General features: G+C 33.4%; 2 protein-coding genes across 2 annotated transcripts; both read left to right on the top strand.

Moving 5' to 3' along the window:
• The first annotated feature begins 624 nt into the window (after positions 1–624).
• On the top strand, positions 625–3,787 carry LOC106627179 (SRY-box transcription factor soxNeuro). Its single transcript, XM_014247212.3, has one exon. The coding sequence runs from the start codon at positions 1,975–1,977 to the stop codon at positions 3,652–3,654; it is 1,680 nt and encodes a 559-aa protein (XP_014102687.2). The 5' UTR covers positions 625–1,974; the 3' UTR covers positions 3,655–3,787.
• Positions 3,658–4,590, top strand: LOC106627099 (homeotic protein ocelliless). The gene has a single exon (XM_014247099.2). It carries the CDS (start codon positions 3,658–3,660, stop codon positions 4,588–4,590), a length of 933 nt encoding a protein of 310 aa, XP_014102574.2.
• The last annotated feature ends 22,174 nt before the right edge of the window (positions 4,591–26,764 follow it).

The following is a 26,764-nucleotide window of genomic DNA, read 5'->3' as shown; positions in this document are numbered from 1 at the left end:
GAGCGTATCATCCGTTAGTACTCGACCAACACCATACCTAGAGTGCGCGCAGTAAAGCAATACTACACCGTGCGCCATAACCCCTCCCCACCATGACGCGCCAGCATAGCGATTGGTTAGCAAGCAAAGCGGCAAGCTATGCTGTCGCATGTTGCTGCGCATAATCCAACCCACTAGTTGACGTACTGACATAGCTCTATGTAAGTGGCGTGTAACGTACGCGTCAGTCACTATACTGTCAGGGCAATTTGATTTATTTGCGTTGCGCTGTACGAATACATATGGAGAGCGCGCTAACATAAATGTAGTTTGTGTGCGCGTGTGTGTTGCGAAGAGCGCGCATACACATTACTACAATTTCGCATACACACAGAACTATCTCTTTTACACTCACGCGCGCGCCGTTCTTTAACAAGTGTTGTATTTATAAGCGCGCTCTTTCATCTTGCTCATCTAGGTGCACACAACGCGTGCGAGTGCAGCAACATGCTTTCACATGCGTCCAGGGTAGTTAGCGCTTGCTCTGTGCACAAACAAGCAAACATGAGCTTACGTTTAGCCAGCGCTTCGTTGCCTAATGGTATAACTACCACTAACATTGTGACAAACACACGCATAATCACGAGAGTAGCGCCCGCGGAGAGTCAACTAACATCGTGTCTGCTCAACTTCGTGCAAACATTCGTAAACGAGCGACAACACAACACACCGTAGTTGCACAGCAGCAGCAGCAGCGCTCTAGCCAGTCAGCCAGCCAGCACCTCGAACAGGTTTCATGCTCGTCGAACGAAAACAGAAAGGTGCTCAATTCAGTGCAGTGTGGAGGTATTCGCGTGTTGACGTATCGCGGAAATTGTAAAAATTTATTTGACAAACTTTTCAATGACCCTGCATGCAGTAGGCACAATAATTAAAAAGGCAAAGTAGTAGACTCAAGCCGATAAAAAAAGCATAATATTTATATAGAAATAACAAGACTTTGGTACCGCAACGACGTCTCGTCTTGTGACTCAACGCGTAAAAAGCAATTGTATTGTTTATATGAAAACGTAAAATAACGCGTGTAATGCCGGAAACTGAAAGTGAACTTTAATAAAAAAAGTTAAAAATTGTGTTTTGAGAATTAAAAAATATATAAATAATTTTTAAAGTGAAATTGTGCAAGAAAGGCCGATTACTCGTACGCGCACATGTCTAACTTGCATACTTATGTTAATTGACTTAATAATTTTGGTCATTTAAATAATCGGAATTTGCACAATAACGCATAAGCATTACGGCACACGAAGGCGACGGACGAAAGACGGCGCAGCATTAAGCAAATAAAAAGGCAGCGCAAAGCGTAGTGCAGTGAAGGTGGCGCGCTTAAGAGCGTAGACAAAGCGAAGTGCTACCTGTGCAAGTAACGGTGCAAAAGAAGCAGTGTTTGGGAAAATTGAGAATTTGCTAAAATAACGAACAAAAAAATTATCTTGCTTGGAAAGCGCTACCAAAATCAAGCAATTTCAGGCAGCGCGCGCATAGGCTTGCATAGAAAAGTTAACTATTAAAGTACAAAAATAAGTGAACACAGTGTTTAAAGAGACGCAGCATAAGCGCAGCGTAATTGCCAATAAACTACAATAACACAAACAGGCAGACACAGCAGCAGCGCAGAAATAATTATATAAAAATAGCAACTTTAATTGTCGCACAAAAAATGGTTTCAAAAAAGTGCAAATTAAACGCTACTAACTTACTACAGTGTGTAACAATAGTGTGCGCTTAACTAGCAAACAATAAAACACAAAAAAAGTTTAAAGCGCTAAACCAAACGCAACATTTTGCGCACAAAACGCTAAGCAAACAAAAATATTTTGGCAAGTAAGAAGTTTGCGTTAGCCAAGCAACAATATTTGTAATAAACCATATAGGACCCATAATAAGTACAACGCCGCCGTGTACGCTATACCGCTACAACAACAACAACACAATATGTTGACCATGGAATCGGATATGAAAGGCGGCATCTTGCATGCCACCATGCCGCCGCATCACGCGTCCGCCGCTTTGCATGGACACGCTGCGTCGCCGTATAGCGCGCTCGGTCCGCTAATGAATCTCGGACAATCGCATTTGACACAATCACATTTGAGTCAACATCATCATCATCATATGGCCACACATTTGGCCAGCAGCGGTGGACAGCAACAAAGCGCGCTGCTGGGTAATGGCGGTGGCGGTCTATCGAGCAATCCGCTAAGTTCATTGCAAACTAGCATGGCAAATACGTTGAATGGTAATGCGAGTTTGCAACAGCAACAACAACAGCAGCAGCAGCAGCAACACGGTTCACCATTGCACAGCGCTAGCGATTTGAGTCCCACACAATCAAGCATCGGCAGTCATCATATGACATCGCCGGGCGGTCAGCAACAGCAACAACAGCAGCAACAGCAACACCATGGCGTGCATCATCACAGCGGCATGGGTGGTGGCGCGTCTATTGGCGGTCAAAATGCTAACGTGCCAACAGTTATTGGTAGCGGCAGTCACAATGTGAATAACAATAACGTCTCGACCACGAATAAGAATCAACAGAATGCGGAGCGTGTTAAACGTCCGATGAATGCGTTTATGGTGTGGTCACGCGGTCAGCGCCGCAAAATGGCCTCCGACAATCCGAAAATGCATAACTCAGAGATTTCAAAACGTTTGGGCGCACAGTGGAAGGACCTCTCCGAAGCTGAAAAGCGTCCGTTTATCGACGAAGCGAAACGTTTGCGTGCGGTGCATATGAAGGAGCATCCTGATTATAAATATCGGCCACGACGCAAGACAAAGACGCTAACCAAATCCAAGGAGAAGTATCCAATGGGCGTCGGCTCATTGCTGCAGTCAAGCGAACCGAATGCGCCTAGTGCGGCGCGCAATACAAGCGCCAGCTCGATGGCGGCCGCACAACAGGCTGCCGCCGTCAACCGTGATATGTATCAGATGAGCGCGCCAAACGGTTATATGCCGAATGGTTATATGATGCATGATCCATCAGCCGCTGCATACCAAAGTCAGCATAGCGCCTATATGGGCAACTATCACCGCTACGATATGGGTCAAATGCATCAAGCGGCTGCTGCTGCGGGTTCACTCAACTACATGAATCCGGCGGCGAGTGGCGGTTACGGCATGTACGGCACTGTGTCGGGTGGACAAACCTCACCGTATGCTAGCATACAGCAACCCGGTTCACCCTATAGCAATGTACAGCAACAGCCTGGCTCGCCGTATGGCCTAACAGGCGGTCAACCGGGTTCGCAAGTCTCCTGCCAAAGTCACAGTCCGAGCGATTCGAGCATCAAATCCGAACCTGTCTCACCCAGTCCGCTACATAGTCAAGCGCAACAAAATTCCGCCGCTGTGCTCGCCGCCAACAACAATAACAATCATATAATGAAACGTGAATATGGCGCGACGCAGCAAACGACCGATTTGAATCATTTGATGAATATGTATCATTTACCCGATGGCATGCAGGCATCAGCTGCCGCGGCCGCCGCCGCCGCAGAGCATCAACGCAATCTGATGCATTATCAGAATAGTTCGCCGGACTTGCAACAACAGCATGCGCAGCATCAACAATCGATGCGCGCGATGGCGCCACTCGCTCACATGTGAGAAATGGCCAGTGCTTATGGTCAGTCAGCGCTCGCAATCGCCACAGTTGCATCCACTAATGCCTCCGCCGCTGCCGGCGCCACCGCTAATGCCATTGCCACCAACGCCGGCACAACCGTAACGGATATGACAAGCGCGTTGGAGCATCATGGTTTGGTAGTGCCACCCGCATCTACATCCACTTCGCCTACCACCCCGCCTACAACATTGCTGCAACATACGCAACAACTAACGCACGCGCATGCACAACTACAGCTAGCACAGCAGCATCATCAACAATTGCAACAACAACAACAACAAATGCAGCTAACATCACAATTGGAGCTGGAACCGCCAGTGTCAGCAAGCGCTTCCAGCATGTTGCACGCAGAACACAACGGCGGTGGCGGCGGTAATTTACACAACGGCTTGCATAGCCAGTCACTGGAGAGCGTCGGCGGCAATAGCAGCAGCAGCGGCAGCAACAACAATGGCAACGTTAGCGGTGGCGTCAGCATGCTGCACAGCTATGTGAATAGCATGCATGGCGGCCGCCCCAGCCCGACGGCATCAGGTTCTTCAGGCGGCAGCCGCTCGTCGGCGCACTCACTGCCGTTGCCCGCGCACTCGCCAGCGCTGCAGCATCAAGTGAACGGCGCTTATCTACAGGCGGCGAGCTGCGGCTCAGCGCTCACCGCTACCGCCACCACAATTGTGTCGCCCGCGCTGATGGGGCGCCTAGGTGGCAGTCATGGCGATGTGAACGGCGGCGGTGGCGGGAGCGATGGACTGGGCGTTGGCGGTCCCTTGGCGCTGCTGCACCATCACCACCAGCACCATCACCATTTGGCGCCGCATCATCACCATCACCACCACCATCCCCACCACAGCGTAACGCATCAGCTGCACCATCCGCACGACGCATCCGTTGGACTATTGGATATATCCACATTGTAAATTAGCTACAAATTACACAAGTAAAATTAAACGAGTAATTAAGAGAAGATTATAAAAACTAAAATTAAACAAGTTTTAGCTGTAGTTGTAAAGTGCATAAAAATAATTATTATAAATAAATTAATTTAAAATTAAAAAAGAAAAAAAAATCGCAAAAATATGTCAAGTAATTTTATGCCCAAAAAAGTTGAAAAATTAAAAAATAAATTAAATTAAAATTAAATTAAGCAGATTACGCAAATTAAGCGCATGCAGTGGCGCGGCGGCGCAACTTTAAGTAATAAACACTGTAAAAAATTAAATGACTAATAGCGCCGCGCTGTGGCGCGCTACACGCCCTCAAGTACTTTTTAAGCACCGCCAAATATTATAACAACAAAAACAAAAATTATATAATATAATATTAACAAAATTACAAAAACAACATGTTATCGTTTAAGTAGCGAACTATGACAGCATTGAGGCGCGCGTGCAGCGTCTAGTATACCACATGCAACAAAATGCTAAAAACCAACAACAACACATTCCCGAAATTTTGCAATGCAAAAACTTCATGAATTTCGAATTTGTAATTTTAACGCCAACTTTTTATAAGTGCGCACTTTTTTCCACATTCAAGTTGATAATCATGTAATTGAATGCATACAAACATACACATACATACATATATACAAATATTTATGTTAAGTTTATTTTTCGTTTTTAGTTACATACATATATAATAATGAAAATGCGTCAAGTGTGATAGAGAATTGAGAGTTTTAGCTGAATAAGGAATGGTAAAAACAAAAATAAAAACAAACAAAAAAACGCAGAAAAACATTTAATAAAACGTTGTAATTAAGAATAAAAACAAAAACAATGTGTGTTTTCATGCCAAGTGCAACGGAAAAAGTGACAGTTGGAGAGTGCGTTACAAGTGAACGTTTAATGGTAGGGTAAATGCAAAATTAAATTGTTTTTAATATAAATATTTTTAATTAGTTGAAAGAATCAATTTTTTAATTATTTAGGAAAATAATTTTTAGTTAATTATAAATAAATTTATTTTTATTTAATTAGAAATTTAACTTTTTATCTAATTACAAAAATTATTTATTTTCAATTAATTTGAAAATTAATACTTTTAAATTAGTTACTTCAATTGAATTTCTAAATTAAGCCCAAATAATTTATTATTATTTTTTTCACCAAAGCGTGAAACTTGTTTTTAGGTGGTTTTCAGGATGTTATGGTACAAGTTTGGAAAGCGGTTCTGTTGGTGGTTTTTGAGGGGGAGAAACAATGAAAATTTCACTACAGCTTTTCTATGAGCTTTTTCATTATGGTATTTGTTGTCTTTTTTCACATTTTATTTTTTTTCAGCAATTTTCAAATGCAATTGCCGATATTGGCAGCGAATTTCGTGTAATTACGGTAATGAAATTTTTAAACAACAGCAAAAAACTAGAATATACTAATTCAAAAAGTTCAAGCCACAATTATTTACTAAAAAAATTTCAAAAAAAAATATTTCTAATATTTATGTTTTTGTATTTAATTGCTCTACAATCTAAATTTTTATGCAATTTTTTTAAATAAGGTTTCTTTTAAAGCACGGTAGATGGAAAACCTCTTGAACTGCCTTTTCAATACTTTTTGTTGCAATTCAATAGTAAGTTACAAATATCAAGAATTTAATATAAACTTATTACAATTATTTTATCACAGTAATTAAGTATTAAAACAAAATCATCAAAAATTTTTAATAAAATTTATTGAAAAGCGCAACAAATATTTTATATAGTTTTTAAAAAAAACGATTCCAAAAAAATATTTTATAGGTTTTTAATTTAAAAAATTCGAAAAAAATATTTTTGTTGATAAAAATTATTTCCTTACTTGATAAAACATTCTACATAAATTCAAAATAAATTTTGATCAGTGATTATTTGGTTTGAAGATAACTAAGCCAATAAAGGCTGTTATAAAAAATTCTACTTACGGCGAGTTTTAAACAAAATATAAAGCAAATTAATAATAATAAAATTTATTTATAAATAATAGATTTAGAAGTTTCTTTTGTTAATTTATTTATTTTTTCCAGCATTTAAATGTATTTAATAGTAGTATTGGTAAACACTCATGTTAAATTCAGTGAAATTTTGAACATATGGTTAACAATTTTTCAAAAAGTCAAAATAATAATATTTAAAATAAATAAAATTTATAGACAAAAATAACTCAACAACTTGCTGCTTCCTGCCAAATTTTTGTGAACCTTAATTATTTTAATATTCGGCAAGTAATGAATTTCGCTTTAAATTTCAAGATATTTTTTAAAATATGATTGAAGTTTCCATTGAACTCTGTGACAAATGATTTCATTGAGCAATAAGCCGAATTACTTGTGTGTGATTTTTTTCCAGAATTTGAAAATATTGAAGCATTATTCAACACAAATTTTTTTGTTTTATAAAATTTTCTGTAGCATTAATGCATTTCGTAAAAAGTTTTAGGGAAACATAGACCCTTCTTAAAATAAATTCAAAAATTTTCAACAAAACTTTCTAAAATACTTTACAAATGTAAGTTTCTAATGTAATTTTAGTACTTTTTCTTCACCGCATTGTTCTTATTTATTGTACAATTTTAACGTATTGATTTGATGTTTGTGCTTCAATGAGCCTATATACTACAAGTATGTGCGAGTGTATAGTTCTGAGTACTTGAGTGCAGAGAGCGCTATGTCAGCTTATAACACTCTCATGGATAATTTGCTAGCCATACATCTAAAGCAGTGTCGTACAAATTGAACTATAGACGCGTTAAGTTGGCTGTAGTTTCTCACAAATCAAATTATTTTAAGTGATGATATCCAGTAGCATGTCAGAAAATACACACTTTTTTGGAATGTTTTTTTTTAAATGGCATTTTATTTAATAAATAAATAAAAATTGGGTACATTACAAAATTTAATGTACTTTAATAATCGGCGATTAATAATGAAAAATTTTGGATTCCTTGATGCCGTAGCCGATCTCCAGAAGGACTACCGAAAGCGTCATGCGAGAATGTCAGCGGTGAGGAAGTTTTTCATAACTAAAAACCAAAATAAATTATTATTAATATAGACGCATGCAAGTGATCATTGAAGCACTAGTCGAAATTTTGATTTTTGAGAAAATGGCCACCTCGCAAATTAATTCGTTTATTTTGTGTAAAAATTTACACTTAACAAATCGTAATTATTATCAAAAATCTTATTACTTCGCTCATAACCTAGCAATTCTATTCAAGAAGGTCACTTGAAAATTTCAAATCGATCGATCCAGCCGTTTTGCAGAAATTTTCCGCATCGACTCTCTAAAAATTTCGTTTGAATTTGCGCTAAACTTGATAGCTTAAGTTTTTATTGTAAATTTAATGAATAGCATTAACATAATAAGCACATTACAAAAGAATGTAATTTCGTATACATAAATGGGTGTATGTGCGCGCGCTGTATGAAAATAATTAAGAAAATAAGTAAGAAAATTTAATTTAAAATTTTTTAATTAATATTAAAATTATTAATTCTTATTATTAATAATTTAATTATTAAGAAATAATATAGAAAATTATTAAAGCATAATATTAGAATTAATTTAGGAAACAAAATAAATATTATGGCATAAAATAAATAATAATAATTAAAAATTATATATGTAAAAAACAACAAACATATATGTAAATAAATATATATATATAAATATAATAAAATATATAAATAAATATATATATATATATAAATAATATATATATATAAATAAGAAATTCTGCTGGAAATCGTTAGAAATTATTATTTAGTACAGTAAAAAAATATTATTAATAATACAACAAAGCAAACAAAGAATTATAAAAAATCAAAAATATGACAAATATAAAAAATATTGTAATATAATAATAAAATAACAAAATGTTTACACAAAAATAACAAAAAAATATTGTTTGTAGTGAATTTGGAATTTTGGTAAAAAAAAAAAAAATGGGAAGAAAATTTTTATGTATAAAAAAAAAAGTTTGTGTTTTGCCGACGGCACTTGACGACGACTTGCCTTTTATATTTTCATTAGAGATTTCAGGTCGTTGGGAGTTATAAAATATTATATTATATAATGATATTACAAAATATTATATAATATATTTACTTTATATAATTTTTTATTAATTTTTACCAGTTGTGTCGATATGAAATTAGCGTTTTTTTGTGAAAATGAAATACTAATAAAAAAAAATATAAATAAAAAATAAATATTAAATATCACGTGAAGTTTGAAATTATTATTATTTATTTACTAAAAATAAATATTAAACTTCATTGAGTTTTAAATTAGTATTATTTTATAATTAATAAAGAAAAAAATACCAATTCACGTGGATTGTGTAATTATTATTTTTTTATTAAAATATGACAATATGATTTACTAGCGATTACATATATAGTAAAAAAGTATATAGTAGGAATTGAATATATGAATATAAGCCACCTCCTTTCTTCTCTTCGAAAAATTCACATGTGAAAGCAACAACAAAATTATTCTCATTCATTCAATGCAAGAGAATTTGTGAGTTTTTTATTAGGGTAGCATATCCACTTGCTAAGCTTTCTCTACTCTCCACTCGCCAATGTCTGACAGTCATATGGAATTTTGGAATAATAACCTACTTGACTTTCAAGGAATTCCTATAAATGCCTATAAATTGATAATTGTTTTGAAATTTTCAGGGTATATTTATAGATGAACCGAGAATACACAGTGAAATTTTTAAGGAAAAAAACTTAATTATTTGAGTTATACGAGAGCAAATATCCGACAGCGCTAAAAATAAAGGTGCTCAACTGCTGCAGTAATTCCGACCTTCTCCGTGGATGAAATCTAAAAATTGTAAAAATTAAAATTCACAAATTTTTGTCGTTTTTGGCCTGCCAATATTCGATTTTTGATCAGATCCAAAAACCGATTCAGTCATTGTATTGTATGTAGATTAATATATAGAACAGGCAGAAAAAAAAATCATACTGAGCATTTGTCATTTGTCTTCGAGTTATAACTGCAGCAAATACAAAAAAACTATTGTTTGGAGAAAAACGCGTTCAAAAATAAACTGAACTATAAAAATAAAAATAAACTAAAACTAACTGAGATAACGATTTGCAATATTAGTATATTATTTTTAAAGCTATAAACTAACGAAATATGAAAATTCGATTTCACGCTAGGGGTGCCACTTAATGGTATAAAAACGGTAAGTCGAATTTCACAGTTTTCAAATTTTCAAGAAAGTTTTTATGAATAAAAAATTTCTATTAACTTCTGGATAACTAAAAATTGTAAGTTACTGCTAACAGATATAACCAAATAATAACTGATATTCAAATTCTGTTTCAATATGAACATTTCCTATTTTGTACCGTCTTTTTCTTTTATTTTAAATTTATGAGAAGTTATGTTACTTTTTTTTTGCTTTTGGTGACAATAAGTATGACTCACTTTTAAAGATCGCTTCATAAAATATAAATTTTTTTTTATTTGAAAAATATTTAAATTTTCACAGAAAGCTTAGACAGGTGAATGAAATGAAATCACTATGAGTAAATTGTATTATAAGTTGAGGAAATCCGAAGCAAATAGCAAATATGTGAACTAATAAAAAGCGACTCTCGATCATAATGAGATTTGAAATAACTACTTTGAATGTTATAAAAAAAAGAACCTAAGATGTGGGCAGAGTGGAGTTCATGCAATTTAATACAGCATTAGTGAGATAAAATCACCAGGGCACACTTCTGTGAAGACAAGTAGTTTTTAGCATAATTTTGGATTATAAATATAATTTTGTGTATATTAACCACTAAGCAAAAATATAATTTTTGAAAGAAAGGTCAAAAAAAAAAGTAAGTATATTTTATAAATGTGACTATATAAGATCTTACAAAACTTCAACGTCATTACCTAACTGTTGCAGCTTATTTTTTAAGAAAACACCTGCGAAGCTGTTTACATTCAACGCTTTTATGGGTGGCGAATATCAAAAATTTAATATAAAATTGCAAAGTTTTTCAGGTTTGAGTTTGAAACGAATATTTTCCGATAATAACGAAAAAAGTTCTGGTTATGTAATCAGTTTTTAAGCGTTCAATAGTATGAAATGAGAATGAGATCTATCGCAACACATATATATGTTAATAAAATAGGCTTGGAGGTCGTAAGCTATAATTTATATTATATATATTTTTCTTACAAAAAATTGATTTTGATCGATCAGTTTGTATGACAGCTATATGCTAGTGGTCCAATATCGGCGGTTTCAACAAGTGAGCAGCTTCTTATCGATATCTCACGAACTGTATGGATTTTTGTGTAAAAAACCTTCGTTGGAATTCAAATATTACGGCTTAAACTCATTTGGGTTTTCAGAGAGAGTCATAAAAAAATTCGAAAAATTCGAAAAAATTTCTTTCCGAAACCAACAGAGGCTAAAGAGAAACTCTACAGTCCAAAAGTAACTTTTTCTGAAAAAAGTTTGACATTAACTTGCTCCATGTGATCTTTATGCTTGAAGCCGAAAAAATATCTGGAAACACCTCAGTTAGTTACCAACACTCAAGTTCTATAACTATATATTATTTATGTATCTATAAAGTCTGCCATATAATCAACGGCTAAATCATGCTCTTCTTTGTCTTGACCTTTTACTACTTTCATTCTTCTTACTTATTTCAACATTTTTTTCGCAGTAAATACTTTTTTGCTGACGCCAACGTTTGACTAAAATAAAAATGCATAGAAAAAGTATTAGTTTCCTCACAAACTTGCAGTTTTTTACCTTAGCTTATGCACACACATGCACACTTATATACACACGTTTTCACTTCACTGTTAGCGGCGATTGTTTGTGTTGGTTGTTGGTAGCCAACCGCCAGCCAGCCATCAGCGCTGATGATTCGTCTGCGATAGTCGTTGCTTAGCTCATTTTCCTCCGACTTCTACTTATTTTATTGCCACAAGCAGTGTTATGTGTGCATAGTTATTAGTGTTGTTGTTGTTCGTGTGCTTTAGTGTTTGTTGTCGTCGTTAATTATGACGATTTTGATGGCGTTGCTGCCGCAATGGCGCATAAAAATGCTTAATTTGGTGTTAATGCCAATATAAAAATGTGAAACAAAAACGGCAACAAAAACAACATGCGAAAAATGTAAAAAATACAACAAAAAAAATTAAAGTAAATAAAAATAAAACTTAAATGGAAAATTGTCTAATCACAAAATGGCTAATGGATAAACGATCAATGTATTGGAGATTAGAGATGATGCAGCGCTTTGACGTTTGTCGTTATAAATGAGAGAAAAGTATTATTGAGCAAAACAAAAAAAAAAAAATTCATTGATACGGAAATTAAAAATGTGAGTGTTGTTGTCTTTTTTTTATATTTTCAGCACTTTTAAAATGTAAAATTTTTGGAAAATGAGTGGGTAATTATTATAGTATTTGAGTTGCCTATCGATGTCTTTGGTCTAAGAAACCTACAAATACACTATAGATATCTTATTCCTGATAACACTAAAGTCGTGCTGAACAATAAGGAGCTATGAAACTCAAACGCTTCACTCACAAATATTATAGTATACAACTATCAAATTTTACTAGCCTTGCAAATTACTTCCTATATGTTGTATGAAAAATTACTTTGTAAAGAAGGTGCTACTTTTCTCACAAAGCCAAACTCCTGCTGGTAGCAGGTGTTAATTAAGATGGTAGATGAACTCCGTGCCGAGTTACCTTAATTGAACGTAAATTCTTTCTAAAATGGTCAATGAAAAACCTCATATTATAACACGCCCTCTTAATAATAATAATAATAATAACAATAATAATAATAATAATAGCAATAATAATAATAATAATAATAATAATAATAATAATAATAATAATAATAATAATAACAATAATAATAATTAATTAATGTGTACTCTTTTAGATACGTCTAATGATATATCAAATATAATGCAGTTGCCACGCCCCTTTAATATAATTAAATTATTTTTTAACCTATGCCTACATCTGCATGATTTTTAGTTTGTTTATTCAATTTTCTTGTGTCACTCGTACTTAATTTATTTAATTAATTTCACTCCAGACTAATTAAATATTATAATTAAATTAATTAATTACTTTACTTAATTTTTCTTGGTTTTTACACAACTTATTTTTTCTAAATCATCAATCTTTATACAATCAATTATTGTTAATCAAAAGAGTGTCATTTAAAATAATAACAATGTTAAATTAAGTATTCTCATAAAATTATTTAACATTATTTTCATTTATTTTAAAAAGTTATTTGGATTCAGAAATATTTTATTTATTAAATTTATTATAATCTTAGTTTTCTAAATTTTATTGTGTAATTCAAACATAAATTATTTAATTAACTTCATTCAAGTTTAATTAAATTTGTTAATTAGTTTACTTAAGTTTTTTGCGCTTTACTTAATTTACTTCTATAAAATTACTATTACTATTATTATTACTATTCAAGTTAATTATTTATATGCAGTTTTGCCACCAGAAGTGTTCTTATTTACATTAATTATGATATTAAATAGAGTAATTTTTATTAAATTTCTTCGAATCAACTTAATTTCATTTATTTAAAATTATTTTGTTTCTAAAAATCTTTAAGTTATTAAATTTCTTTATTTTCTGTCTTACTTAATTTAATTTAATTCATTAATATATTTAATCATAATTTTTTAAATTATTTTAATTTTTCTTTAACTTATCACTATTTCATATTATTTTAAATATAGTTTTAGTATTAAATTTCTTTATTTTCTGTCTTACTTAATTTAATTTATACCAATTTAATTTTATTCATTAATATATTTAATCATAATTTTTTAAATTATTTTAATTTTTCTTTAATTCATCATTATTTTATATTATTTTAAATTTAATTTTATTATTAAATTTCTTTATTTTCTGCCTTACTTAATTTAATTTTCACCAATTTAATTTAATTCATTATTATATTTAATTATAGTTTTTTAAATTATTTAAATTTTTCTTTAACTCATTATTATTTTATATTATTTTAAATTTAGTTTTATTATTTCGGGGATTATGTATAATTGTTTAATTTTATTTTGGACAAGTAATTAATTATTATTATTAGAATTAAAATTAATTAAGATTTCATTCAATGAATAATTTATTATATTTAATTAATTCCCATAATGTAATGTTAATGTATAATTTGTTTAAAAGATTTTAGTAGAAGTTGTACTTTTAAGTAATTAATATAATTAATATATTGTAATTTAATTATAATTACGTTATTGCTTTAATTACTTTAGTGAAAGTGATGAATTATATAAAAATAGTAGCTACTTGTAAACTAATTATTCTGAGTATTACGCTTTAATTTAAATTATTCCATTGACTTAATTAATTTAGTGACAGCGCTAAATTATATAAAATTATTAAGTTACAAGTATTTGATTTCATTTAATTTATTGTTATACTAAATCATCAGATTAATTATGAAATTTAATTTGAAGTATTTGATTGATGCTAATTAATACTTAATTAAATTAAATCCAAATAAAAAACAGATTCACAACTAATTGAAATCAATTAGTTTCCTCTTATATTAAATTTAATGCATAATATCAATTAACTTTACTTTTTTTTTCTCTAAATTACTTAATTTATTTTATTTTTAATTTTTTTTTTTAAATACAAATTGCTTTTGTCAACAAATTACTTAACATATGTATACGCAAATATCTTAAATTGCCCAGGTTAATTTACTCAACATTCATGCAAATAAATATCCAGTCACTAGATAGTGTTGTTGTTGTTGGTTCGTCGCTTTGCTCTGATTGCATCGCTGTGAATTTATTTGCCAATTTTGTTTGTCGTCGCCGTTTGACATGCAAAATTGTGGTTTTGTTTTCGCATCACTGCCACTGGCATCGGCACTGTTGTTTTTGGCATTGTTATTGGTGGTGTTGTTGTTGTTATTGTTATTATTGCTGTCACAAATCACACTTCTGCATTGAAATTCACTTTTACCGCATACACCAAAGCGGTATTAAAAAAAAATTGTTGTTGGTCTTGTTGTTGTTGTCAGCATTAGAAATGTTCATTTATCTATTTATAGCGGTGAAGCTGTGTTAATGTTGTTGTGAGTACGCTTTTTTCGCTACTATTTAAAGCGTTTTTTTTTTAGTATGTTGTTGTTGTTATTGTTGCTATTTCTGACAACAACAATCAGTGAGAAAATTACCTGAAATCGTAGGTATTTATTTACCTATGTGCCGCTGTGTGCCGTTAAATTATGTTTTAATCTCGTTTAGCAAGTGGCAGCCGCAATGACAACAACAACAACTATCATAATAAATAATGACAACAACACGCATTGCATTTTAGCGGTCATACAAGTTTGTTTTTTTTTTGCCGCATTGCTTGTTGTTGTGTTTAGCTACCACACATTTTGGGTGTGATTATGGCTGCAAACAACAACAATATAGCAAATATTTATTGTATGTGGCATGACAACATTGAAAGCACCGGCGACAGTGGCGCGAGATTATAACCATAAAATAAATCTTTCTTCCACATTCACCAAAACTGAGCGTTATCCCCACCGCTGCAGGTCTCTAACGTCGCCACTGACTTCATTTCTGTTGGCTAACGGCTGCTTACTCACTCACTTTGCGATTCTAGAGGGGCCACAGAAGCGGAAAGCGGTTTACGCAAATAATCTCGGTCTGGTTTTAGATTTTAACAGCATTTGTCGTTGTTATTTTTGTCTATTTGAATTTCGCTCAGGAAATTAGCATAATGATTTTTGTTGATAGGTAAATTTGGAAAAAAAAAATTTATATAACTTGTCACTCTGACCTTTTATTGCTTTAAATATGACGTTTTATATGCGATTCTTTTCTCTCCCATATCCACTATTGATGCTTGATCGCTGAGTCTAGCTATCTATCTTGTTGGTTTTTGATTCATGCAGCTTCAGGTTTTCCCTAAAGCTCTCCAGAACTAACAACAATAATTTCATATTAGCTTTATAAGGACAGGTTTTCTGTATTTCGACTGCAGTCGAAGTTTTTCATTTTTCGATATCAAATAGTCCCTTTTCCATCTCGCAGACGACGTGTATAACTTAATATACATTTCTTTGTTTGCGTTTTCGAGACAGTTCTGTAAATATGTAACTATATAACTGTTCGCTAGGAAAGAACTTTTTACAGTCCGACTTTTCTTTGCCTTCGAAGAATTCACTCCAGCAGACTTTTGCTTATAATAGAATCACCATAACAGAATTTAGGTTCTTACTCTTTTCGATCTAGATGAGCTCTGCATATCGAAACGTAAATATTTTATGAGGAAGGATTAACAGCACTTACGGCAGTTTAACCACCTCTCGAAAACATGACAAAATAACTTACTCTAGCATCCAGATGACTTCTGTGGAGCGCAGTAAGTAGATTTTATGAAGCAATTTCAATCGCCATAGTAGTTTCTACTCTATCATCGCTGCCTTTCCTTAGCGACCCCAATTGGACTACTTGTTTAAAAGTCATTAGCATTGGGTCTATGGAGGGAGTGGAAGTAAAGTCGTTTAGTATTACTTATCTAAATATGGAGTTTATTTCGCTTACTCGAGCATTTGAGATTTCGTTAGCATTGTATTATATGAATAAGATTCGACCGAGAACTATTTAGTAGTTCGTTAAATAAACTTTTTTTCCGTAGAAATAAGTTACTTCCATGGGAAAACTCATGTTGTCACCATTCAAGCTTCTAAATCGTACTTCTGGAAGAGTTTTAAGAATAACAAATGCGTTTTTTGCTCTTCCGAAGTAACTCGGAAACGCGCCGTATTCGCCTAAGAGAACGTAAGGTTGCAGTTGTATCCAGAGACCGGACTCTCCCCTTACTGCTTAAGTAAAAATCCTAACTGTAAAGTTTTGTAAATCGTTTAAAGACACAACGGAGCAGATGAGTCATCGAAACGACTTTCGAAATAACTTCATAACGACTATTGTCAAAATAACTAAGTACAGATTAGGCTTTTTTCTGAATTCTTAGTATTTGTGATAGATTCCAGCAATATCCTTTACATATTTACTATTCGGGATCGTTCTTGAGGTTATTCAAAGCTTGAGAATATATGAAATTCTACAAATCTGGTGACTTAGAAATAAATTTAAATTAGTTGTTTTGAGGAGTTCATGAATTGCAGCTGGGTTCTACCAATATGTGAAAAGACCAGGCTCTTTCTATCAGAATTGCTATGGTTTCTAATAGAGTTGATTTTAATGAGCATTTTCTAACAATACTTTAAAGATAAACTGATTGAACTGAGTGCCTACACTTTAGAAAGCTGTAACTCAAAGAACTGTTGGTGATAAATATTCAAAATTATAGTGTGGGTTTTCACAAGTATAACCTAATGAAATATATAAGAAAAATATAATGTTTTTGCTAATTTCACACTAGGCGTGCCCCTCAAGAACTAGAAGATGAGACAAGCTCGTACCGCAGCATCCACGAAGTCTTTCGATCCGTGATAAGGTCATATAACAACTTCAACTTGTTCACAATTAAAATGTTGAAGGTTTCTTTTATGCAAATCCATGGGGGATTAATCTAAATACTTTTGTCGTCGACATGTAACAGATAAAACATTTCGTTAAACTAAGCTTCAGCCGCTGCTTTAAAGTGTTCTATACCCGCATTTAGATTAGCAATTAGTTACTTACTCAACGCCAACGTGCAGCGTCAAATATTTTACAACAAACACGAAAAAAGAAATTAAAAATGTTCGAAAGATTCTCAGCATTCAAATCGCAGCATTAGCACCGCAAATAAATGCAAAAACAAATGCCACACGGCAACGTGCAACATTTTAACATACTTGTGATTGTTGTTGTTTTTTCGGCTAATACAACCATTTTTCACGCGCCGCGACCATGGAATAAAGGATTAGCGCACGGCACCAATGCAACGGCAGCGACATGCAAATGACCATGTGACACACACACACACGCATACATACATACACAGTGTTCGTGGTCACCAAAAACACTTAAATTACATTTCGTTACAACGCACCTGCCGCCAGTCGGCTCTTATGTAGATGGCAGCTCGGCTATGCACAGCTTCTTGGAATGTTTAATGAATTTGTGACCCTGCCACGCCTACAACGGTACTTAGGATTGTCGCACCGTTTGTAGGCGTGTTAGTAAGCCTGTGATTAGGACAAGGTTACTTACCAGAAATTGAAGGTAAAATTGGAATTATCGCCTAATGCTGTGCTGCGCTGTGCGCTGCTATGCAATGCTATGTCTGCTTGCCTCTAATTAAGGGGTGCAGGAGAAGAGAAGGTCATTTAATATTTAGCTCATAGTGTTTTTCTTATGACATAAAGGGTATAAACGAATATTTCTCCTGATTCTGATCGTTTAGTTTGTATGGTAGATATATATAAAAATATTGTAGCCCTTCCATGCCTTGGTCCATGTTAAATATCCTAAAATGAATGAGTGATGAATTTTCGAGCAGAAAATTGCTGACTATACACAGCTTGGGATATAAAATTGCTGAAGCTTTACTCTCGATTGGTAAAATGTATATATTGAGGTCATTCGAACATTTTATCCGAATTTGAAGTCAAATACTTCTGAAGCAACTTTTCAGTCGCATATTATAACGAATATATTGGCCAATATCATGTTCGAAATTCGAGTTATGCAACTAGGATTGAAAAGATTTTCTAGCGGGCGATAGGTATAGTATCTGACATTAAAGCGTTCTGTTAAGATAGGTATAATATCAGGATTTCCAGTCGGATACTATATACTGAAGCATTTTTCAGTCTGATATTATAGCTTATACATATATTGGCTGCATGTCGACGGTTCTTCTTAGATTCGGACATGATGTTCGAAATTCAAGTTATAAAACTATGTTAGGTTGGGAAGAGAACTAGGTTATGGCCAGCAATAGGAATAGTTTCTGAATTTAAAAACTTTTTTAGTCGGATTTGATAACTGTAGCCGGAGTCGTATACTTGATCCTGCGTTTTTTCAGCATGTCGAGTATACGCCTGGATTTGGATATGATGTTAAATTGGAAAGAATCAATAAAAATAGGCAGGCGTTAGGTATAGTTTCAGCTTTTAAAGAATCTTTGCCGTCGAATATTATATCTGAGAAGAAGCAAAATGTACCTCTTACTAATGAAGGAATTAAGAACGATTTTAGAAGCTGTAAAAGCTCATCTCTGAATCTACAACTTTAGTGAGAAAGAGATTCGTTGTATGCTTTTATTCGCAAGTTAATTTTTCGGCGTTAATCTTCCATTTACATCACTTTTCCGCACATTCATCTAACAGTCCAACAAAAAAAATATGCCGCTTTCCATTTATTATTATTGTTTTTGTTGTTCTTGTTGCTGTTGTTCTAACAGTTCAAAACACTTCAGCCACATTCCATAAATACCATTAACCCAGGTAAGAGCACAATGAGTATGCGTTGAATGCAAATCCACTCCGGCATACAAACACACCACTAAGTGAGTGAGTGAGCGGCTGCAAAACGCCGATGAATGCTTCGTGATAAGGTCATTTCGGCGTGTTGTTGATTCAAACTATTTGTTTGCAACTCATAAATAAACATCAATTATCACCAATCACCTAGAGTGTCACAATTAGAACAACAACTGCAACTAGACGCAAAACAATAACAATAACACACAATTATGTGTAAAAGCAATAAAACAACAACACACATACATATGCACGCATGTATATTTTTAATGGAACATAGTAAATGCCAAACAGCAGCCTAAATGGTGAACGGCAACGAATGGTGCACATAAAAAATTTGAAAGGAATGTTTTGGCATTGGATGGTGGATGGTGGCCGGTGGCTCGTCTGCTAAGTAAAATGCGCGAAAGTGTAAGATGGAGCATTAAAAGCGGGCAATTAAATGTCTTATGGCAGCGCCGTAAAAACATGCTTTGTCGGTAGCAACTACCGACTAAGAGCATTATAAAATTAGAAAATGAAAAAAAGTACAAAAAAAAAATAGAAAAGAAAATACTCTTCACATATATAAAAGTTTTCCATACGAGGACGTGATTTTTATCGGTCAGTTTGTATGACAGCTACATGCTATAGAGATCCGATCTCAACAGTTTCTGCGGAGATTGTAGCCTTGCTTTGGACAATAATACACGCCGAATTTCGTGAAGCTATCTGTTTTAATAAAAAAATTTTCCATACGAAAACTTATTTTTGATGTACCAGTTTGTATGGTAACTATATGCTTTAGTGGGTCGATCTAAACAAATTCTGCAGAAATTGTAGCCTTGCTTTGGACAATAGTACACGCAGAATCTCGTGAAGCTATCTTGTTAAATAAAAAAGTTTTCCATACGAGGACGTGATTTTTATCGGTCAGTTTGTATGACAGTTACATGCTATAGAGATTCGATCTCAACAGTTTCTGCGGAGATTGTAGCCTTGCCTTGGACGATAATACACGCCGAATTTCGTGAACCTATCTTGTTAAATAAGAAAGTTTTCCATACGAAAACTTATTTTTGATGTACCAGTTTATAACTAGTATGATAACTATATGCTATAGTAGGTCGATCTAAACAATATATTCGGAGATTGTAGCCTTGCCTTGGGAAATAATCTATGCTCAATTTCGAGAAGATTATTTGTCAAATAAAAAATTTTTCATAAGAGGACTTGATTTTAATTGGCCAGTTTATATGACAGCTACATTCCGACAAATGAATAGCTTATTGGGGCGAACAGCTTGTGTGCAAAATTTCAAATTAATTTCATAAAAATTCAACTCGACGCAAGTCCTTACGCTGATTATTTATATAATATACTTGTATATGGTATACTTTATAGGGTCTCGAAGTTACTGTGGGTGTTACAAACTGTGTCAAACTAAATATACCCTGCTCAGGATATAAACATGGAAATATGTCTATATGTATATACTTATACATACATATATGTATATATATTAAATATGTATGCAAGTATATCATATGTCTGCGAGTGTATGCCTATAACATAAGTTGGCAAGAACAAAGGCAATAACGCAGGACGAGTCATTCGTCTGCTTGCAACTTGACGTTGAGCGACAACAATTGTAATGGCCGACCTGTTGCATGCCACAGCGTTGGCAGCAGACAATTCGCACTTGTTTTGGCGCTGACTCGACTCGACTCGACAAATAATAGTTGGCGGTAGGAGAGGTCGGGGAGAGTGACTTAACTACAAATGAATATTGGAATATGTAAAGAAGTGGAATTTTGATAATGTGTGTATGTATGTGTAAATTATACCTGTATGTGTGCGTTTTGATAGTTTTTGCGTATGTATGTATATATCTATGTATCTAGGCATGTGTATGTGTTATAAGCAATTGTGATATCCCTGCCGGAAGCTTTAACAACAGCCGCGGTTCACTGCATGCAGCCATGACCTGCTAAAGCTTCACATATACAATACATAAGTACATATGCATACACACACTTTTACATATATATTAACACATATGCATACACCCACTTATATCGCAGCCTCTCAAAATGCCAAGCTTTTGATCCTTTTTAATCCTTTGCATAAATTAAGCAACACTGCGCTACGCATTAACTTCTTAATACCGCGCAAAATGCAGCGCTTTTGTTGTTCTTGTTGCTATAGTTACCACACTAATTGTCATTGTCATTACATGAATTTGCGGCAAGAAATTGCGTTATAAAACGCATACATGCATAGGTAAACACACACATAAGTATAAAACTTATTACTAAGTAAGCGCTAGTCATTCGCGTCGTTGCCTGGCAGCGCTCTGGAAACGCTTACGGCCAATTCACATAGAACTTTTGCATCGCTTTGCGTCAGACATTTGTTTTGACAGAAAAATTCGTTGTACGCTTTTGTATGAGTACGTTCACATAAAAAGTTGTCGGCGCAAAGCTAAGCAAAATGTTAGGCCACTCTCATCTTTTTACGCTTTGCCAAGCAACAGTCGCCACTTTTATTAGACAGATATACTGAAAGCAAAGCGTTTATTGTGGCATACCCTTTGTTTTCTGCGCTTCGTTCTTTCAGTATGAGAAGTGAGGGAAGTTGTAAGTGAATGAGTATTTACTGCTGCACGCTTAACTGCTGATTAGCATGCAACTACGGATTTGCCGATGGCGGTGGCGGGGCTTAAAGGAAGTAAATGCGTATATAGCGGCTTTGAATATTTGATAATTAACCTTATCAAGCAGCGGCATGTGTCGCCTATGGTATGACTTATAAAACCGCAGCGCATGTGATAAGGTGGGGAAAGCCGGGTTTATTGTTTGGTCATGGCAAGTGTAATTCGAAGTTTATTAATAAAATCAAGAAGCAAAACCAAACAATATAATAATAAATGTTTAGACTATTAAATATAACAATGTACACAAAATTCTATTTTTAAATATCGAAATTCGTTATTACAATTTTAAAATCGGTATCCCGAAATAAACTGATAAATTTTAAGATTACTATATTTACAAATCCCGAAGTTCGAGATTACAATTTCTAAATAAATTGCTAAATGTTTAGACTGCAAAATAATATAAAAATAATTCAAGTAAAATTAAAATTTTCAAATTTCAATGCTCGTGATTACAGTTTTAAAATCGGGAATACGCAATTGATTGATAAATGTTAAAAAATATAATAAAAAATTTTCAAATCACGAAGTTCAGGATTATTGTTACAAAGTCGGATCCCGAAGTAAATTGTTTAGAAAAGCGTATTCATATAAATATATCAAAACTAAATTTGTTGCTGTAGGATATATTAATTTTCAATAGGTACATAAATATAAAAAATTTGATTTAATTAAAATTTTTTAATTCAGAAATTCGGGCTTATTGCTTTAAATATTATAAAGATTACGCATTAAACTTTAATGTAACCAAACAAATTATACAGACATATTTTACATGCAAAAAAATTATATATAAGAATTTCGGGGTCCCGACTATTTATGATATATATATATATATTTACTTGCAAAAAACATGCAATCCCGTAATTTTCGGGATCCCGAAAATTTTGAAACTTTGATTCAGAAACACCAGCATAAAATCATTGTTACATGATATTTTCGGAGTTCTTAAACATTACGTATTTTCTGATTTTTCGGGACACAAAATTGACAGGAGTGGTAAAGCTCTGTATTCCGGTTTAAGATATGTATTTAAACTTTGTGTGCAAAATATTAGCACAATTATAATAATATTTCTTAAATATTGATATTATAGATCCTAACCTCAATGGTTTGGTTAGTTGCCCTCAAAAGAGCCTATTCAGAGCCTAAACATGCTTAGAGCGTTTATTTTAAGTGCAAAGATAATGTTAATTCGTTTGATTTGAAATTAGAATTGGAAATTTGGTCCCGAACATTTCGGGATCCCAAAATATATAAATCGTTTTAAGCATATCCTAACCATGTTTCTTTTAAATGCAAGGACTATTTTATTCTTATAATCGTTTAAATCAAAGGTACTTTTTTAGTAGAATAAGAGAAGTACCTAATATTTACCGGATCCCGAATTCTAGAAAATATTGTGTTGTAAAAATGTATTATTAACATTATCTAGTGAACTAAGCTTGAAATTAATATAAAATTGCAGCGATACAATTAGTTAATAGAATATTTTCGTAATCCCGAAAACTTGAAAGTACTAAATATTTACGGAACCCGAATCCTAGTAAAATTGAGTATTATCAATAAAATCTAGCTTATTTGGTTTAAAATATGAAAATATAACATACGTATTAGTGGTATTAGATAAAACCATATTTGCGGAATCCCGAAAACTTGAAAGCACCAAATATTTATGGTATACCGAATGATTGAAAATATTTGGTTGAAAAAAAGTATTATCTATATATTCTAGCTCTTTATGTACCAACCATTTATACTTGTATTACGGTAGTAATGATTTTTGTTACAATATTATTTCGGGATCCCGAAAACTTGAAAGTACGAAAAAGCAAAAAATGTAAGTCAATCGGATTTTGCACTTTCACCAAAATTTTTTTAATTTGGTACTAGAGATAGCACAATATTTTCGGGATCCTAAAAAATCAAAAGTACAAATAGCATAAAACATGAGACAATTGAGTTTTGCATTTTTTTTTTAAATCTTTAAAAATTATTTCAACTAATGTTTCCAACACCGCTGTCTTTAACGACAGTCGTCAACGCAAGCGCAACTGGTGAATTCGCCTAGTCTGGTACATTTCAAGCGATAATCGCTAATCACAAATTAATTTAAGTTTTTTTGCATTTTTTTTTTGTTTTTGTTTTCACTCTTTCAGATAGGGTGCAACACAATGCAACAAATAGTTAGTTGGGAATGTATACACAATTCAAGATCACCGCCGCTTGTTTGTTGCCGTTGTTGTGGCATGCAACCAGGGATAACGCCCCTTTTCATGTGAAAGCGGCGCTCATGTTGCAGCGATAAGGCAGGGTTCACTGATATCCTATTTTTAAACATAAACATATGTAATTTTTTAGCTAAGTATTTCTGAGTGCATATGTGTGTGTGTGTGTGCAGCGTGCGATTGTCATATCAAATAGTCATTTGTAAAGCAACTAAATGTGATAGCAACAACTATTTATCATCGCACTTAATTTACACTTATGTTCAGGCGATGGTGTGTGTGTGTGTGTGTAATCTATAAAACGCTTTCGCTCGCCATGCTGGGATACGCTTAGTTAGCGGCGTTTTACGCAATTCATTCATACTTTGTTATTGTTGTTGTTTTTTGGTGTTTGTTGAATATTCTGAAACACTCGAAATTAATGATTTTCTTACTCCGCACGCATACACATACAAAAGTTAACTCGATACGTGCGCGTAATGAGTCAGCTAAGCTGACCACCCTTATCGCTTACAACAACAATGCGTAATTAAAGAATTTAATTCCGGAGCCGAAACTCGTTTGCTACTACTTCTAATCTTTTTTGAAATTTTATTCAATGTATGTTGCGCTAAGATGCTCAGACAATTATTACATATGTATATATAAAAAATGTTAACTTTATAAATATTTATATATCTACAAACACACATACTCGTATTATACTATATTTATACCCTATCCATCCGTCTGTATATAGGCGAAAGAGTCCTCCAGGTTTTGAGATATCGCTTTCAAAATTAGCGCACGTCCTTTTCGCACCAAGAAGCTGCTCATATATCGGGACCGCCGAAATCGAACCACTATAGCATATAGCTGTCATACAAACTGAGCAATCAGAATCAACTACTTGTATGGGAAACTTTTTTATTTGACAAGATATCTTCACGAAATTTAGCATGGATTATTTTCCAAGACAGCACTACTATTTTCGAATATATTGTTTAGATCGAACCACTATATCACGTAGCTGTCATACACACTGAATGATCAAATTAAGTTCTTGCGTGCAAAATTTTTTTTATTTAACAAAATATCTTCATGAAATTTGGCACAACTTATTGCCTAAAGTAACGCTATAATCTCCAAATATCTTGTTCAAATCGGACCACTATATCATATAGCTGCCATAGAAACTGAACGATCAAAATTCTTATAAAAAACTGTATAAACAATTTTATGCTATAAGAAATGTAACTGTGAGGGGTATTATAGCGTCGGTGCAGCCAAAGTTAACATGTTTTCTTGTTGTATGTAATTTCATTAAATTTTTTTTTGGCATTTCGCATCACAATCAGAGCTTCATTAATTAAAGTGTCACTATCGTAATTTTTGTTGACTTTTTTTCCTTACTCATGTTTGTAACACCCCTAATGGTCTATCAAATGTCAGTGTTGCTTTAAAATGCAGGCTTTCTCATATTTCAATGTCAACTTAGTGGCATTCGCATTAATAATAATAATAAAATAATTTGTTGTTATTATTTACGAATCAATTATTTGTGACGTTTGGGAGTGATTTGTCGGAGGAGCTCTTAGATGTGATCAACCGAATTTGATTAGGCTAAGCATATACTGGCGCTGAGAATAAATCAATGATGAGTACATAATTCAAAAAGCTGCAGATTGGATATGAAAACGTGTCACTGCTAGAATTTGTGGGGCTTATTTTGAAACTAATCAGCTATACAATACAATTTTAGGGTGTTTTCGAGCGGCATATGACTTTTTTGAGATTTGAGATTTTTCATATCAGAATATCCCACGGATATATGAACTTGTCTTTCGAGTGTAGATCATAATAAAAAAAATTACTTTTCCATAATTTTAGATTTTACTGACTCAAATTTATAAACTCACGTTCCACACTGTGATAGTTACGCACTCAACTCTGCACTTTTTTGAGACCTTTGCCACGACAGAATGACCGTCGGATATTTGAAATAGTCTTTTTAGTGGAGTTCAATAATAAAAAACTGCTTTTTGATAGTTTTAGACTAAAACAAAGGAAAAAGGGGCACGAAGGTTTTTTTTTAATTAGAACAGTGCTTCAAGACTACTAATGTCAAGTGATGTCTTCAATGCGGCAGTTTCCAACTACAGGCGATCCAAAACTGATGCTTATAAGACAATATTATTCTTTTCAACCTCAGACAAGGACTTTAAAATACGCTAAAAAACTTTAGATCATCGTAGCTAAGTATTTAAAGGAGCTTAAATATGTGTTCTAAATTTGTTTTGCACTCCTTAAATTGTCTCTAGGGTGAACTTTATACGTACCTATCAACATATGTATATTCAAAACATCAACTCGAAACCTTACGTTATATAATATTGCTGTACTGATCGATCCCAGCCGATCGAGTCGTTTTTGCAACGAACTGTGACTAATATTGAAGAATAGATTTATTACGGTAACCCTAAATACAAAAAGTCTTATTTATGTCAAACATGGCAACGGCAAAGCCGAATATCTAGGACACCAAGGTAATACGCTATATTTGATGGATTCAAAAGGGCGTGCTATATTCTCAGCTTCTAAAACCGGATGAAACCCTTAATGAGCAACGCTACCGACAACAGCTCAACAAATTGAAGCGAGCGATTGCCAAAAAATCCCCGAA

Source organism: Bactrocera oleae, chromosome 3 (assembly GCF_042242935.1).
Source record: "Bactrocera oleae isolate idBacOlea1 chromosome 3, idBacOlea1, whole genome shotgun sequence".
Classification (NCBI taxonomy): domain Eukaryota; kingdom Metazoa; phylum Arthropoda; class Insecta; order Diptera; family Tephritidae; genus Bactrocera; species Bactrocera oleae.
This window is presented reverse-complemented; position numbering and strand designations above follow the sequence as displayed.

Excerpts from the sequence above, each read along its gene's own strand:
- LOC106627099 (XM_014247099.2), top strand. The coding sequence starts at position 3,658 with ATGGCCAGTGCTTATGGTCAGTCAGCGCTCGCAATCGCCACAGTTGCA.
- LOC106627179 (XM_014247212.3), top strand. The coding sequence starts at position 1,975 with ATGTTGACCATGGAATCGGATATGAAAGGCGGCATCTTGCATGCCACC.